At 49.1% G+C, this 17,661-nt stretch overlaps 1 protein-coding gene across 1 annotated transcript in view; it reads right to left on the bottom strand.

Annotated features, from left to right (window-relative positions):
- The window catches only part of XYLB (xylulokinase), a 195,360-nt gene that overhangs the window by 167,591 nt on the left and 10,108 nt on the right, over nt 1–17,661 (bottom strand). Inside the window, exons 2-6 of the mRNA XM_075589153.1 lie at nt 12,472–12,554; nt 9,880–9,949; nt 5,663–5,743; nt 4,500–4,586; nt 4,292–4,420 (exon numbers count right to left, since the gene is read on the bottom strand). Of these exons, the coding sequence (XP_075445268.1) occupies nt 4,292–4,420; nt 4,500–4,586; nt 5,663–5,743; nt 9,880–9,949; nt 12,472–12,554 (450 nt within the window). The remainder of the gene's footprint in view (nt 1–4,291; nt 4,421–4,499; nt 4,587–5,662; nt 5,744–9,879; nt 9,950–12,471; nt 12,555–17,661) is intronic.

The following is a 17,661-nucleotide window of genomic DNA, read 5'->3' as shown; positions in this document are numbered from 1 at the left end:
TCCGTGTACAATAGATGCCTCGTTTTATGTTTTTCTATATTTTGACATTGTTTTTATTTGTCAGTGCTAGCTCAATAATGGGGAGGGTGAAGGGGAAGGTATAGAAGAGAGGGGTAAAGGGGGGAAGGGGTACAAAATGTTTCAGTACAATGCCAGTGACACATGATTTATTATTATCGTTTATTTGTAAAACGCCAACATATGCAGCAGCGCAGTACAATGAGGGAACAGAGTTATGTATATTACATAAACAGTTACATACAGATGAGGACAAACATGCACAAATAGATACAGAGAGGTAATGAGGGCCCTGCTCATGAGAGCTTACACTCTAGGGAATAAGGGACAATGTTGAAACAAGAAGGTAAGGTGGCTGCTCATTGTAGGATAATCTATGGCTCGGGTTAGAATATGGTCTAATCCAGGGGAGCGCAAACTTTTTGAGCTGCGCCCCCCTGCCTGCTCCTGCAGCTAGTAGCGCCCCCCTTACTGTTAGACCGGCGTCGGGTGTGACGTCACACGACCCCATTGCCATGGCAACGTGGCGTCAAATGACATTCTTTTGCACCATTTGATGCTGCGTTGCCATGGCGACGTGGCACAACACTCCTGCTGAAACCCGGTACATAGGTTACAGAGGCCTCACACCTCCCCTGGCATTTAATTTAAATGCCTGGGGAAGAGCGCGGGGCCTCTGCAACCGCCCGCGCTCCCCCAGAAAAATCTAGTGCCCATCCTGGCTTAGTGCAGGTTGCACATACCCTGGCTTAGTGCAGGTTGCACATACCGTGGCTAATTTGCCACCTTCCTCTCACTGACCCCCGAGATACTGCATCAAAACAATCTTCACTCCATTGTTAGTCAGTCTCTTTTGTATTACAATCATTTTATTATATAAGGAATCACCTAAAAAAAAATTTGCGCAGCAACCCTTTGCTTTATTCAGCTTCTATAATAATTCTGTGTGAAATAGAAATCGCTTTAGTCCTCAGAAACACTTCATGAAGGTCAGGCACCAATAGATGGTATTGCCCTTTTAAGATTATAGTGGTGCCATCGCGCATGTAACGTCAGAGCGCCATTGCCGCTTTAACGGGATGAGAAGGTACACTCTGTTTTTCTGCTTCCTGCTCACAGCATCTTACCCCAGCCATGTGTTCAAGTCTGCCGCATTCCGAGACGGTTCTCCAGTGTTCTGCTCGGTTGCAGGGCCTCCGGCTGGCCATTCCAGATGGCGTTTCTGCCGGAGCTTCAGGGGGATAGGGGCTGACATCCCCCCAGGATGAACCGCACTAACAGAGTCCTGGTGAGTTCCAACTTTACAAAATAACAAACACTATTGCTATGCTGTAGATCAGGGGAGCGCAAACTTTTACTGCTGCGCACCACTATCTGGCCTGCTGCAGAGCTCGCACCCCCCTCCTACCTTGCATCTGCGTCAAATGATGCTCCGGGGTCATGTGACATCAGGTCACGTGACCCTCTGCGTCATTTGAGGCCTGTCACGTCACATGACCCTGTGGCGTCATTTCATCAGCGTTGCCATGGAGACGAATCACAGCGTCTGAATCCCAGTAACTTTTATTGTTGCAGAGGCCTCATGCGATCCCCTGGCATTTCATTTAAATGCCTTGGGGAAGAGCGCGGGACCTCTGCTACCGCCTGCGCCCCCCCAGAAAAATCTCCCGCCCCCAGTTTGCGCACCGCTGCCGTAGCTGTAAAGTAAGAGACATAAATCTCTAATATGGTGCTCAAAAAAATCTTAGTAGTGTCAAAGCAAAAGAGAGACAATTTAAAGATGGACTGAGTACATTCTGTGCTGCTGCAGACCTGAAACAGATGATGAGCATGCAGAAAAAAGACCAATATCCGAAGCCCCACAATCAAGCAGCACAACAGGTAAGGTCAAATCCTGCCTTCAGCCCTAGGTTCAGGCAAATAAAACCACCCTTTGATAAAGCGCCAGCTACGACGGGAAACACATCAAAGATTCCTCTCTTTTTTTCTACTGGCTGCATGCTGCAATACATTTTGATTTTTGACCCAGTGCCTCCAGTTCTCCTCTTTTTGCAGTGCTCCTACTATTTTTGCTTGCTATGCTGTAGAACAGGAAAAAGACTGCCTCTGCAGGGAAAGGGAGGGGCTTATATACCAGGTCCCTGCAGAAGAGTTTCCTGTCCTACCTATGCTGAGGGAGGTGCTAATCTCAATTAGTACCCACTGCCATGTGGGGAACAGGAAAAGGGCGTATCTTGGTGATATTTCGTAGGTTGAGACAGCAGGACTTTGTGAGGGTCTGAATGCAAGGAATGAAGAAGAGATCAGAGTCACAGATGGCCCCTAGACAGCGGGCTTGAGGTGTTGAGGAGATTTTGATGTGATTGACAGTGAGGGAGAGTTGGTGTAGTATGGCAGTGGAAGGGGGAAATAATACTAATTCTGCTTTTGACAAGTTAAGCTTCAGGTAGCAGTGAGACATCTGGGAGGATATTGCAGAGAGACAGTTAGAGACACGGTACAGGTGAGAGGGGGAGAGGTTAGGTGAGGAGAGATAGATTTGGGTGACATCAGCATAAAGATGATACCGAAAGCCAAAATTTGTATTTTGTTAAAGAAAAGAGGTGTACAGTGAGAAGAGCAGAGGGCCAAGGACAGAGCCTCGTGGAACTCCAACAGAAAGAGGGAGTAAAGAGGAAGAGACACCAGATAAGGAAACACTGAAGGAGCGGCTGGATAGGTAGGAAATGAGCCAAGAGAAGGCTGCGTCACAGAGGCCAATGGAGAATATTTAGGAGAAGGGGGTGATCAACAATGTTGAAGGCAGCAGAGAGGTCCAGGTGAATTAGTATGGAGAATGACAGTTAGATTTAGCTGTGAGTAGGTCATTGGTCAATTTTCTTAGTGCTGTCCCAGTGGAGTTTAGAGGACGGAAACTAGATTGTAAAGAGTCAAGCAGGAAGTTGGAGGAGAGAAAGTGACTCGGGTGGTTGTATACAAGTCACTCAAGTAGCTTGGAGGCAAAGGAGAGAAGAGAGATAGGGCGGAAGTTGAGAGGGGGGGTGAGTCAAGTGAGGGTTTCTTGAGAATGGGAGTGATGAGTGCATGTTTGAAAGAAGGTGGGAATGTGCCAGAGGCGAGAGAGGTTAAAAGGGTCAGTTACAGAGGGGCTTAGTGTGCCAGAGAGGGTGAGGAGATGTGAGGGAATAAGATCAAGGGGGCATGATTTAGGGCGAGATGATGAGAGGAGTATAGAAACCTCATCCGCGGTCACAGGGGAAGAGTTGACTGAGCTACTGATTGAGTCAGCTGTATTGAAACAGGGAAATTCTTAAAACCTGACATGTTGGTGGCCCTTGAGGACTGGAGTGGGCCACCCCTGCCCTATTTGGAACAGAAGTGAGAATCTGCTGACAAATGACCAGGGAGAAGTCCCACCACAAGTTCAGAGATCCTGCTGCGGCACACAGGTTTAACAAGGTATACAAACTCACTGGGGGTCAGAGGAAAGTCAGAGCAGGATTGACAAACAGTCTAGTGGCGGGGCAGGCAAACCTTGAATATTATTATATATCAACCAGGCTTGCCAGACCCTTAAAAACCTAGAGCAAGAGTCTCGTAGGAAGCTCGTCAGTCTTTCCATTTAGAGATCAAATGCCTTGTTTGATGTCTATGTAATGGGTTTTCGACAACATTATTTCATTAAGACATGCACTTTATATATATATATATATATATATATATATATATATATATATATATATATATATATATATATATATATATATATATATATATATATATATATAAAGTGCATGTCTTAATGAAATAATGTATATATATAGCCTACTTTACTAAAGGAATTAACTGAATTTTGGTTGTTTATCAACTTTAAAGCAGCCGCTCCACCATAAAACAAATGTGAAGCCATAACATAAATGTTTAGTGTCTACCGTGCTGATCTATTTCTTGCTTTTCATTTTGGCTGAGACTTTCATTTTAACTGATTTCCCACCGGTTTATTATTTATTTTACATTCCTGGCGAGGCCCATTTTTAGCAAATGATATTTCCCAAATGCAGCTACGGAATTGAAAGTGACATTGCTAACTACAGAAACAAAAGGACTTCACAATGGTGAAAAGGAAGGGAAATAGTTATTTTACTGGTGAATAGAGGGAAATGCCCCTTTAAATGTAACCCTTGTTGCATACTGTATATTATATACTGTATATGTATATTATAGCATTTGATGAGGGTCACAATTTGCAGTTACATCTATACCCAACTCTTACCTCATATGCCCGTGATCCAGTCAATTTGGCCAATTCTTGTGCCCCGCCAACAGCTTCTTCCAGGTAACGGCATTCTGCCGTTGTACTAGAATCCATCCATATGGGGCTATCCTGGAGGGAAAAACAAGACTGGGAAGAGCCTTTTATTAGTGAACCATGGAAGAAATAATGAATCATGTAATGTGTTGAATAAATTAGGAAAGCTTACCTCTAATAGCTTGTGCAGAGGACGGGCAGCTGATAGATTTTGTAGTAACTCTCTGGTACCTTCTTTCCAATAAACACTGCCATGTTGCTTTAAACATGAAAAGTAAGCAGAAAGAAACGGCGAAGTGCATGATTCTCAGCACCTAGGAACATTAATGACTTTACAGGCTGTATTAAATGATATTGTCGCTGTAATTTCTTATTTGCAGTGTAGCACACATGATGAAAAGTCATGAAGCGGGCCCTCTGTAATTTACTTGAAATGCAATAACATGGATGCAGGGCACCCTTATTTCATGTTTTTTCCATTAAAATGTTTATTGTGAGTAACATAGGTTTGAACCCCAAATTAAATTCTGCCAAACTCAATTAGATGTCATTTATGCAGTGAGATACTGTAGTTACACCAATGGAGTATGTCATAAAGGCAGCCAAGGGGTTAATATACTTTTTTTTTTTTTTTACTGCATGGAAGTTGCAAATCAAAATCAGTATGAACTCCCTATGACCTAAGTCAAGTAACTGTGTCTCAGGTCCAAAACATGAAAGCCGAGTATCAAGTTCGAATATGAATGGGAAGTAATGAAAGGAGCAATAAAGCTTAGCACCCTTTTGTCCATCTTGGCCTGTGGCTAGTAAGAGGCGTTGATCCGTAAGGCACCTTTTGTGCTTGAAGATACCTTATGGGTTTATTCGAGTGAATATAGTTATATTTACTAAGCCGTTCTGGAAGATGTCTTATGAAGAAGCATGGCTTAGTAAATGTGGCCCGATCTCTAAACCGGCCACTGTGCAGCTTTTACTGTATAATCCTAAGGCTACAGCCAGGGTGATGCTGAGCGGGCGCTCCCGCTTGCGCTGGCCGCGATGAAGCACATTGCTGCAATGTGTGTGGCCAGCGTGAGCGAGAGCCCGCGCAAGCACAATTTGAATTACGCGCTCACTGGCGTGTCACGTGAGCGGCTCGCCCAATGATGGCGAACCATCCCGTGACATCATGGCCGCGCCCACCGGCACCCCCCAACCCCCCCGCGCGCACATCTAGCCGGCCACAAATCGCCCGGCCGAGCCGAGCGCGTGACGTCACGTGCGTGACGTGCATGAGCGCCAGCCCGTTTCCTGCCTGGCCGCAGCCTAAGAGAGAGGCTGCACAGTTTCACTTACCTGGCCAGCCCCAGACAACGCTTTGACTTCCGAAAAGTTGAATCCAGAAGACTTCATTTTATCCAAAATAACATCAAGTGCCTGAAAAGAAGAATCGTTTTGTAATAACCGCAGAGGGGATGGGATTGCTGGACTGACAAAGAATCGTGGTGCAAAACTTCTTCAACTGGATTCAAACTACAATTACTGTAATTAGATTATAACGTATTTATTGACCATCTGAAATCAGAGAGTAAGGAATCAGATACAGAAGTTGTATGATCCCATTTGTGATTGAATAGCACATAAAATGACATGATGTAAGCCACTATCAACCTGTGCTGTATATTGCAATATCTTCTTGATATCCTAGAACCAGTGGTAGTGCATGAACTGTGCAGTATATCACAATATATTACAGGCATACCCCGCACTAACGTACGCAATGGGTCCAGAGCATGTATGTAAAGCGAAAATGTACTTAAAGTGAAGCACTACCTTTTCCCCACTTATCAATGCATGTACTGTACTGCAGTCGTCATATACGTGCATAACTGATGTAAATAAGGCATTTGTAACAGTCTCTACAGTCTCCCCCTTTGTGCACAGCTTCGGTACAGGTAGGGAGACGGTATTGCTGTTCAGGCCGTGCTGACAGGCGCATGCGCGAGCTGCCGCTTGCCTATTGGGCGACATGTCCTTACTCGTGAGTGTACTTAAAGTGAGTGTCCTTAAACCGGGGTATGCCTGTACAGCATATCATAAACATGACATTTATACATAATATAATGATTTTTCTCAGTGGTAATGCCTGCACAGTAAGAAATAATGGATCGCAGCCGTTACATTATGACACATCAGCCAATTGTGCAGTGGAAATCTGTAGACCATGTCATGGTGTCAAGGTTACAATAACAGATTAACGCACAGCTCCACCGCGGTTTGTTAGCTCAGTGCTAATGACGGGTCATTATCAAAATCATAACATATGCTCATTTGGATATGCAAAGTATATTGAAACAAATTCAATTAGCAGCACTTGCAGATACAGATGTAGCCAGCCTTCTTGTTTTTTCGGCACCGGGCAAGCTGTGGGACCGGCGACTGCCCCGATGCTGGAGGATTATCGTTTGGGGGCGCCCAAAGCCAGAGCGTTACGCTTTTTCCACCACAGAGACAGCAAGTCTTGATACATCTGTATCTTGGGTGTGTTTAGTTTTGTGCTCGGGTAACTCCCCATTTATTGTATATAGGAGTGTTTGGGGAGGTAATATAATGTAAGTCACTGGGTACTTTTCACTAATAGGACACGCTCTCACTCTCTCTTATATTTCTGTGTCTGGATGGGAGTAACACCACCTTTAGGTATGACTTAACTAGGTGAAATCCCTGCAGTTACCTATAACGATGCTCTCTGGATAAGCGTTGTTATGGGGAACACTAGGCACTTTCAGGTCAAAAATGTTACTTGACCCGACGATAGTGAGCTTTAAAGACTATGAAACAGCTACATGTCAATGCCATATAAAAAAATATCAACTTGCAGCTAAACATATGAGATAAGAAATAGATATTTACAGTAACATGCATGGTCCAATTTTAGGATGCTAGGCCAGGGCTTGGAGTATACACATATATATCCTTTAACAAGGCACACTGTGGCAAACCCTAATAGTTACAGTGTGTTTTTAAATGTAAACTTCTTTTTAACCCACATCTTAACTTTATGCTAAAAAATATAACTCAAAGCAACGTGGTACCCAACTAAGGCCCAGATTCACAAACGTGGACTAAGCTTTAGCATACCTTTACTCCCATTGATATGAATGGGAGTAAAGCATTGCTAAAGCTTAGCATCCTTTTGTGAATTTGGGCCTAAATATCATTATCTAAGCCGTACCTAACTTTCGCAGTACTCCCAGCCAGACTGGGATAAAAGGCTTTTGCTAGAGAGTAGGCTGACCATACGTCCCGTTTTGAACGGGACAGTACCGTTTTTACCCTATTTCCCGACCGCCCCGTCTTTTCTATATAAAATTTAATTTTGTCCCGTTATCGGCCCCCCTTCACCTCCCCCGAGCGCTCCAAAACTGTAACGCGAACGCATGGACGCACTAGCGCGCTCCCTCCCTCGCTCCTGTCGAGTAACCCGCGCGCCCTCCCTTCGCAGACAGTAACGCTCTCTACTGTTACCCAGAAGTTCCGGCTTCCAGGGTCTGATGAGTACAATGCCACCTCGTGGCACGATGCCCGCCGCCATCAGATAGGAGCCCCACAAGTATATTATCGGAGGGATTGCTGCTCCTCTCTTTCGTCTACTGCCCACCCCCCAGTATATGATGTGTGGGGGGGGGGGGTACGGGGGAGCTGAGAGTAGGGGGAACGGGGGGGAGCTGGGAGTGGGGGGAGCTGGAAGCGGGGGGAGTTGAGGGTGGAGGGAGCGGGGGGAGCTGAGGGTGGAGGGAGCTGAGAGCGGGGGGAGCTGGGAGCGGGGGGAGCTGAGGGCGGAGGGAGCGGGGAGAGCTGAGGGCGGAGGGAGCGGGGAGAGCTGAGGGCGGAGGGAGCGGGGAGAGCTGAGGGCGGAGGGAGCGGAGGGCGAAGGGGGTCGGGGGAGATGAGGGCAGAGGGGACTGAGGGCGGGGGGAGCTGAGGGTGCTGGGAGCTGAGAGCGGGGGGAGCTGGGAGCGGGGTGAGCGGGGGAGCTGGGAGCGGGGGGAGCTGAGGGCGGAGGGAGTGGGGGGAGCTGAGGGCGGAGGGAGCGGGGGGAGCTGAGGGCGGAGGGAGCTGGGAGCGGGGGGAGCTGGGAGTGGAGGGAGCGGGGAGAGCTGAGGGCGGAGGGAGTGGGGAGAGCTGAGGGCGGAGGGAGCGGAGGGAGCGGAGGGCGGAGGGGGTGGGGGGAGATGAGGGCGGAGGGGGCTGAGGGCGGAGGGAGTGGGAAGAGCTGAGGGCGGAGGGAGCGGAGGGCGGAGGGGGTGGGGGGAGATGAGGGCTGAGGGCGGAGGGAGCGGGGGGAGCTGAGGGTGATGGGAGCTGAGAGCGGGGGAGTTGGGAGCGTGGCGTGCGGGGGAGCTGGGAGCGGGGGAAGCTGAGGGCAGGGGGAGCGGGGGGAGCGGAGGGATCTGAGAGCGGGGAGAACTGGGAGCGGGGGGAGCTGGGAGCGGGGGGAGCTGGGAGCGGGGGGAGCTGGGAGCGGGGGGAGCTGGGAGCGGGGCGAGCGGGGGAGCTGGGAGCGGGGGGAGCTGAGGGCGGAGGGAGTGGGGGGAGCTGAGGGCGGAGGGAGCGGGGGGGAGCGGAGGGCAGGGGGAGCGGAGGGCAGGGGAAGCTGGGAGTCCCATTTTTGCCATCCCAATGTCCCGGTTCTGTCTCAAGGAAATATGGTCAGCCTACTGGAGAGAGAAAAAGAGATAGAGACCAACTTAGTAGAAGGGCCCATAAACAGATTAACCTACATGCCATGTGGTGAGACAAAAGAGACATGTGACCATACCTGAGAGCGATACCTGGGAAATATGCAAAGAAAAAGGAATATTTTGTACATATTTATTTGTTTATTTATTTCCCAAGTATATCAAGTATTCTCCCAGGTATCTTTTTTTTCTCTCCCTACCTCCAGAAAAATCCGTTTCCAGTCTGGCTGTGAATAACACCAGACTCGATAGTTAGGTATGACGTAACATTGGTTTCCTGTGTTAACCATAACAGATCTTAGTGACTCTACGATGAATATCATTTAGGCTGTAATGAACTCATTCAATAACATTCATTAAAAAATAACACCAATCTTTTACAGGAGTAAAACCTGGTTACGGTCACAATATTTGCTTTAGTGAAGACCCTGTTAATAATAATGTGCGTTGACGTAGGTCCTAGGTTAATATCGCATTAAATAGGCTACTGGAGCTTAGTGAAGTTGAGTCTATCTGTACATAAAAATCGCAGTTATCCAGCTCAGTGGGTTGGAAATTAACCACATTTTTATGAAATGGGACAAAGCTGCTCTATGGTAGAGAATGTGCAGAACAGAGCATTGCAAAATTTAATCATTATAGTTCGTGCGATCACCAGTACTGTGGTGTTGGATATAACAATGACATATTTTCCTCTCACTTGGCTGAAATTACAAACTGCTCAGTGATTGTTCATTATGTGAATAACATCATTCAAACAAATATAAAGACATACCAGCGGTAAATATAGAATCAAAGCGAGTCAAAAACATTTTTAAATGGTTTTCTAACCTTAATCCACATTAACACCGGAGAAATCACTGTCAGTTTGTCGCTCTGGACATAAACACCCCCTTGTGTCCTGCAAAAACACAAACATGTTTTAATAGACAATAGGTACAAACCATTTCAGTCCTGCCTCACTGAAATCATGGCAACTGAATGAATATGAACCCTTGCAAACAAAGAGGCAGCTTTGAAGTCTATGCTTCCATTTCAATATACTGCAATTGTCTCACTCGTTGAAGACATAATGTTTGCCAATGGATGTCAATTTTTGGTCCATAACCTGCAACTTTTACTAATTTGTGTCATTGGAGATCAACATCTTTACAATGTTAATAAAATTATGTATTAAGCTCAAAAACTATTTTTATTTGCAATCAAATTGACACTACCAAAGGCATTCTGAACACGTGTGACCATATCAAGCTAATACAGTACAGGCAGACCGTGGTTGCCAACGGAATCCTTTTCTGGAAGTAGTGTTGGATAGTGAAACCGTTGTAAAGTGAGTCCCATGTTAATCAGTGGCAGTGAGCGTCGGATAACGCATTCCGGCGTCGAAAAACGGCCCATAGAGAGGCATTGTAAAGCGTTGGATATGCCATTCGTTGTAAAGTGAAACGTTGGATAGCGAAGACTACCTGTATGTGTCCTATAATTGTGTTTTGGGAAGAGAATAATAGCAGGAGTTACATAGAGTAACACACATACTGTACAGTGTATTGAATGAATGTACATACATACATCAATGTGTTTCCTTCTCTGTGTCAAAAAATCTATTATATCTGGCTAACATTTTTGTCTTTTTTGCATCAACACACATCTGCATCAGAGTGTTTACTGTAGCTCAGTTGTTTCCAACCTTTTTTGGAGTAAGGAACCCTATAATTATATTGTGAAATTCTGCAGACAGCAACCCTCTCTAATAGCGCGTCTGAGATCAGGTGCATTGTAAGGAACCCCAACCCTGTCTAATAGCGTGTCTGTGATCAGACGCATTGTAAGGAACCCCAACCCTCTCTAATAGCGCGTCTGAGATCAGATGCATTGTAAGGAACCCCAACCCTCTCTAATAGCGCGTCTGAGATCAGATGCATTGTAAGGAACCCCAACCCTGTCTAATAGGGCGTCTGTGATCAGATGCATTGTAAGGAACCCCAACCCTCTCTAATAGCGCGTCTGAGATCAGAAGCATTGTAAGGAACCCCAACCCTCTCCAATAGCGCATCTGAAATCAGATGCATTGTAAGGAATCCCAACCCTGTCTAATAGGGCGTCTGTGATCAGATGCATTGTAAGGAACCCCAACCCTCTCTAATAGCGCGTCTGAGATCAGATGCATTGTAAGGAACCCCAACCCTCTCTAATAGCGCGTCTGAGATCAGATGCATTGTAAGGAACCCCAACCCTGTCTAATAGGGCGTCTGTGATCAGATGCATTGTAAGGAACCCCAACCCTCTCTAATAGCGCGTCTGAGATCAGATGCATTGTAAGGAACCCCAACCCTCTCCAATAGCGCATCTGAAATCAGATGCATTGTAAGGAATCCCAACCCTGTCTAATAGGGCGTCTGTGATCAGATGCATTGTAAGGAACCCCAACCCTCTCTAATAGCGCGTCTGAGATCAGATGCATTGTAAGGAACCCCAACCCTCTCTAATAGCGCGTCTGAGATCAGATGCATTGTAAGGAACCCCAACCCTGTCTAATAGGGCGTCTGTGATCAGATGCATTGTAAGGAACCCCAACCCTCTCTAATAGCGCGTCTGAGATCAGATGCATTGTAAGGAACCCCAACCCTCTCCAATAGCGCATCTGAAATCAGATGCATTGTAAGGAATCCCAACCCTGTCTAATAGGGCGTCTGTGATCAGATGCATTGTAAGGAACCCCAACCCTCTCTAATAGCGCGTCTGAGATCAGATGCATTGTAAGGAACCCCAACCCTCTCTAATAGCGCGTCTGAGATCAGATGCATTGTAAGGAACCCCAACCCTGTCTAATAGGGCGTCTGTGATCAGATGCATTGTAAGGAACCCCAACCCTCTCTAATAGCGCGTCTGAGATCAGATGCATTGTAAGGAACCCCAACCCTCTCCAATAGCGCATCTGAAATCAGATGCATTGTAAATTCATCTGTATTTAGTACAATTTTCAAATAACCTGAAAATTGCAGGGAACCCTTTAGGGACGCCTGGTGTAGCTTATTCAGTGCTCCTGCCATGCATTTCTTTGCAATGTGCTACAATCCCCTTTAGCATTAACGGGATAATTTTTGCTCAGCTTAATATATTACAATTACCACACGGACTTGCCCGCTGCTCATACATGCATCCCCTCCTGCGCCTTCCACCTAGACCCCCTAATGACAAGCTTATTGGGGGGCTAGCACACTGTTACAGAAACCGCACACAAAGAAAGCCTTTCATAGATCCTGAATTGGTGCCCCCCGGAATCTTGTCATAGACCAGGAGAATGGTTGAAAAGATGTTAAAGAAAAAAAAAATGGCATATAGAAGACAAAAAGAGAGAGACGAATATTTTCTGAGAACTTGGACTCCTTTTTAGCGGAATTGCACCGTAAACGCCTGACTTACCCAAATTCCGGAAGATCTTTGTCAAAGTGAACATTGTCCTCATAAACCACTTGCAGGTGTTCATTAACAGCGATAACCTTTAACTGAAGAGAGACATATGAAAGTAGTGAGACTACGTTTATTATATTTGTTAACAATAAAAACAGACCCTACAGACCCAGTATCTTCTGTGTGGTATAGAAAACCCCAGAAATTGAAGGCAAATCAGGACCCCCTATTCTGCTCATAGTTCTGATAGAGCATGGTGAATCTATCCCTTCAGCTGTTAGCCTATTTTATATAACACTAGCTGATATACCCGGCGTTGCCCGGGATGTAATTTTGGGGGGGCGAGTGACAGGGTTGGGCTTCCCCCCCCTTGACAGCAAGGTGGGTGACTGAGTTGATTGAATGGGTGGTTGAGTTTGACTGAGTTAATTGAGTGGGTGGGTGACTGAGTTGATTGAGTGGGTGACTGAGTTGATTGAGTGGGTGGGTGACCTTGACTGGGTGGGTGACTGGGTGGGTGGGTGGGATGACTGGGTTGATTGATTGGGTGGGTGGGTGACTGAGTTGATTGATTGAGTGGGTGGGTGACTGAGTTGATTGATTGAGTGGGTGGGTGGGTGACTGAGTTGATTGAGTGGGTGACTGAGTTGGGTGGGTGGGTGACTGGGTGGGTGACTTTTGACTGGGTGGGTGAGTGACTGGGTGAGTGGGTGAGTGACTGGGTGGGTGGGTGGGTGGGTGGGTGAGTGGGGGTGAGTGGGTGGGTGAGTGGGGGTGACTGGGTGAGTGGGTGGGTGAATGACTGGGTGAGTGGGTGGGTGACTGGGTGGGTGAGTGACTGGGTGAGTGGGTGGGTGAGTGACTGGGTGGGTGGGTGAGTGATGGGGTGAGTGACTGGGTGAGTGACTGGGTGAGTGGGTGGGTGAGTGACTGGGTGAGTGGGTGGGTGAGTGACTGGCTGGGTGGGTGAGTGAGTGACTGGGTGGGTGAGTGACTGGGTGGGTGAGTGACTGGGTGGGTGAGTGACTGGGTGGGTGAGTGGGTGGGTGAGTGACTGGGTTGGTGAGTGGGTGGGTGAGTGACAGGGTGGGTGAGTGAGTGACAGGGTGGGTGGGTGAGTGAGTGACAGGGTGGATGGGTGAGTGAGTGACAGGGTGGGTGGGTGAGTGATCGACAGGGTAGGTGGGTGAGTGATCGACAGGGTGGGTGAGTGAGTGACAGGGTGGATGGGTGAGTGAGTGACATTGAGTGACAGGGTGGTGGGTGGGTGACAGGGTGGGTGGGTGGGTGACAGGGTGGGTGGGTGAGTGACAGGGTTGAGTGAGTGACAGGGTGGGCAGGTGGGTGAGTGAGTGACAGGGTGGGTGGGTGAGTGACAGGGTGGGTGGGTGAGTGAGTGACAGGGTGGGTGGGTGAGTGAGTGACAGGGTGGGTGGGTGAGTGAGTGACAGGGTGGGTGGGTGGTTGGTTGACTTTGACTGGGTGACAGTGGGTTGGTGGGAGATGGTGGGTGGGTGACAGTGGGTGACTTACCTTGACCGGGTGGTGGTTCCTGGCGGCAGACGGTTCCCCTCCTGGCACTGATATCCCCGTGGCATCTGGCTGGGGCAGGAGGTGGGTTCGGGAAGTTGGCAGGGGGGGGCAAGAGTTGCAGGCTGGGGCAGGAGGCCCACGCCATGCTTTGCCTCAGCTCCTCGTTGGGAGCGAGGGGGGAGGAGCCTGGAGTTGGCGCAGGAGGGCCGCGCCGCGCTTCCCCTCCGTCCGGGAGCCGGTGCAGCCGGCGTCGGGAGGACAGTGAGCCGCCCGAGAAGCGCGAGCAGCCACACGTGCGTGCACCGCCAGGCCGCTGGACGGCTCAGAACACGCAGGTGACAGGGGGGCACCGGGGAAAGGGAGGGGGGACCGACACAGGGGGCAGTGGGGGGGGGGAATTGACACCCGTGGGCAGGGGGAGCAATATCCGGTGGGGGTGATACCCGGGGGCAGGGGGACTCAGCAGGAGACAGGAGGGAGAGGGAGAAGAGAGTGGCCGGGCGGTGGTGCGAGGGTGGGGTTGATACCCAGGGGCAGGGGGACTCAGCGGGAGACAGGAGGGAGAGGGAGAAGAAGAGAGTGGCCAGGCGAGGCTGAGACGCTCCGGTGAGGTGCTGTGCCTTGCACGGGAGAGGCGGAGAGAGCCGGAGGAGCGCTCTCGGGGCTGGGGAGCGGCCTATGAGAGGGGAGAGCCGCAGAGAGCGTGCTCTGTGTAGGAGAGGGGGGGGAGCGCTGGGGAAGGGTGAGAGTCGGGGAGGGTGAAAGTCGTGGGAAGGGAGCGGTGTGTGTGAGGTAGAGCGCCAGGGAAGTGTAAGAGTCGGGAGGATGTGAGTGCCGGGGAAGGGAGCGGCCTGTGGGAGGAGATAGCAGGAGAGAGCGTTTTCTGGGGGGCCAATGAGAGCCGTGGGGGGGCGGGACACAGGGGGGGGCAGACACTGGCCAATGAGAGCCGTGGGGGGGCGGGACACAGGGGGGGGGGGCAGACACACCGGCCAATGAGAGCCGTTCCGACGGACCAAGCAAATGGTCTCCAGACACTCTCAAACAAGATTTTTGATTATATAGATATAGATTAGCTAGCCTATGATAAACCTCCATTAATCATAGCGCAGTATTGAATAAAGCAAATAACGTTGCAAAATCCCTGATTTACTCCCATAAAAAGCATGGCACTGTTTGTAACGTGTGAATAAGCTCATTACAACTTAAATGATATTCATCCCATATTTACTAAGCTAATAATAATAATAATAATAATAATAGCATGTTCCTGTTAATAATAGCATGTTCTTGCTGCTGGTTTTACGTAGCGCTTTACAGTGACATTTTGCAGGCACCGGTCCCTGCCCCGTAGAGTTTACAATCTATGATTTTGGTGCCTGAGGCACAGGGCAATAAAGTGACTTGCCCAAGGTCACAAGGAGCCGACACCGAGAATTGAACCACGAGGTTCCCCTGCTTCAAACTCACTGAGCCGCTGTCACGCTGCGCTCACCAAAAACAGGACGGAAGACCGCGGGGCTGAGGTGGGGATGAATAGGCACCGACCCACAACCACGCAGTCCTGTCCGGAATGCGTAGTCCAAGTCGTACCGCGTCGTAGGGTTGGAGAGGTCAGGGTAGTCAGGGTACTTGCCGTATTCCAGGGTTGGAGAGTCCGGGTAGGTAGAGTTTCGTAGCCAAGGTCCAGGGTAATAGAAGGTAGAATAGTCGAGGAACGAAGCCGGGGTCAAAGCGCTGGAGAGTGTAGAAATCCAAGGAACAGGCAGGGTCAAACAGGACAGACAAAGTTCAAGACAAAACTAGACAGCAGCGGTGAGCACAATGCATAAACAGGAGTTTATGCTCAGCAATGAAAGACAGACAGAAGCAGGTATATATGTGGGAAGGATCCAATTACTTTGCAGGGGTGTGCTCTGGTCCACCAATGGTGTCAGTGAGACACTAATCCAAAACAGCCTGGAATCAGGTCTTCTTAATGATAGGTCTGGTTGCCGAGCAACCCGCGTGCGTGCGCGATGCGCGTCGCGACGTGATGACGTCATGCGGCCTATTCTCCAAGTCTCCGCCTGTGGGAGGCTCCAGCAGCTCCTTCAAGTTCTCCTGCCTCCCGGTTGCCGAGCAACCCGCGCGCGTGCGCGATGCGCGTCGCGGAGCGCCGACATCACGCTGCTGTGCCTGCACTGCCCTGGCAGTGCGTGGGCGCATGACTCTGCCCTGTGTGGCATCCCCGGGTCGGTCTCCGTGCGGAGTAGAGGTAAGTGTGACAGTATCCCCCCCTTGAGGGGAGACCTCCGGGCGACCCAGAGATGGTTTCTCAGGATGCCTACGGTGGAAGGCATAGATGAGGCGGTTGGCATGTACCTGATGATGAGGGATCCACTCTCTCTCCTCTGGGCCATAGCCTCTCCAGTGTACAAGATATTGCAATCCTCCTCTGGATATTCTGGAGTTGAGAATGGTCTGAACCTCGTATTCTTGTTGGCCATCTACCAGTATGGTTTGCGGAGGTTTAGGTTGTCCTTAGGAGGATGAATCTTGTAGACAAGGTTTGAGAAGGGATGAGTGAAATACAGAAGGAATCCTCATATTCCTAGGCAGTTCAAGCCGATAGGCTACTGGGTTGATCCTTTTGGTGATGCGGAAAGGGCCGATAAAACGTGGTGCCAGTTTGGGTGAGGCTACCTTTAGCCGAATGTTTTTGGTAGATAACCAAACCCTTTGTCCTACAGAGTACCCTGGGACCTCTCTTCGGTGACGATCCGCTTGTCTCTTGTGTAATATACCAGCGTGCTGTAGGTTCCGATGGATCCTCTGCCATAGGTCTTGTAAGTGGCGAATCCTGTCCTCTGCGGCCGGGACTCCAGATTTGGAGATGAGGGAAGGAAGTGCAGACGGATGGAAGCCATAGTTGACCATAAAGGGTGACTGTTGGGATGATTCGTTCCGAAGATTATTATGGGAGAATTCTGCCCACGGGAGAAGTTCCGCCCAGTCGTCCTGAGTGTCAGCAATAAAGCACCTCAAAAACTGTTCCAGAGACTGATTGGTGCGTTCCGTCTGTCCATTGGTCTGGGGGTGATAGCCTGACGAAAAGTGTAGTGTGACGTCCAGACTTTTACAAAACGCCCTCCAGAACCGGGAGATGAACTGGGATCCTCTGTCGGACACTATGACCCGAGGGGTCCCATGTAACCTGAAGATCTCCCTGATGAAAACTTCGGACAACATTGGTGCAGTGGGTAGACCCTTCATAGGGATGAAGTGTGCCTGTTTGGAAAATCTGTCCACCACCACAAGTATGGTGTCCATGCCTCTAGATTTAGGCAACTCAACGATGAAGTCCATCGATATATGTGTCCATGGACGTTCTGGGATGGGTAGTGGTTGAAGGAGACCCGCAGGTCTGTTGTGTGGCGTCTTGCTTCGAGCACAAGTAGCGCAAGTAGCTACAAAAGCTTGTATGTCTCTCCGCATGTAGGGCCACCAGAATCTGCGTTCGATGAACTCAGTAGTTCTTTTGGTACCAGGATGGCCTGCAGTCTTAGATGAATGTCCCCACTCCATGACTCTCCTCTGGAATTTACGGGGAGTGAACAACCGATCCTCCGGAACGTTGAGTCCTGCCGGGATGTTTTTCTGAGCCTTGGTAATGTCCGTTAAGGCACT

The sequence above is a fragment of the Ascaphus truei genome, chromosome 2 (genome assembly GCF_040206685.1).
Source record: "Ascaphus truei isolate aAscTru1 chromosome 2, aAscTru1.hap1, whole genome shotgun sequence".
NCBI lineage: Eukaryota > Metazoa > Chordata > Amphibia > Anura > Ascaphidae > Ascaphus > Ascaphus truei.
This window is presented reverse-complemented; position numbering and strand designations above follow the sequence as displayed.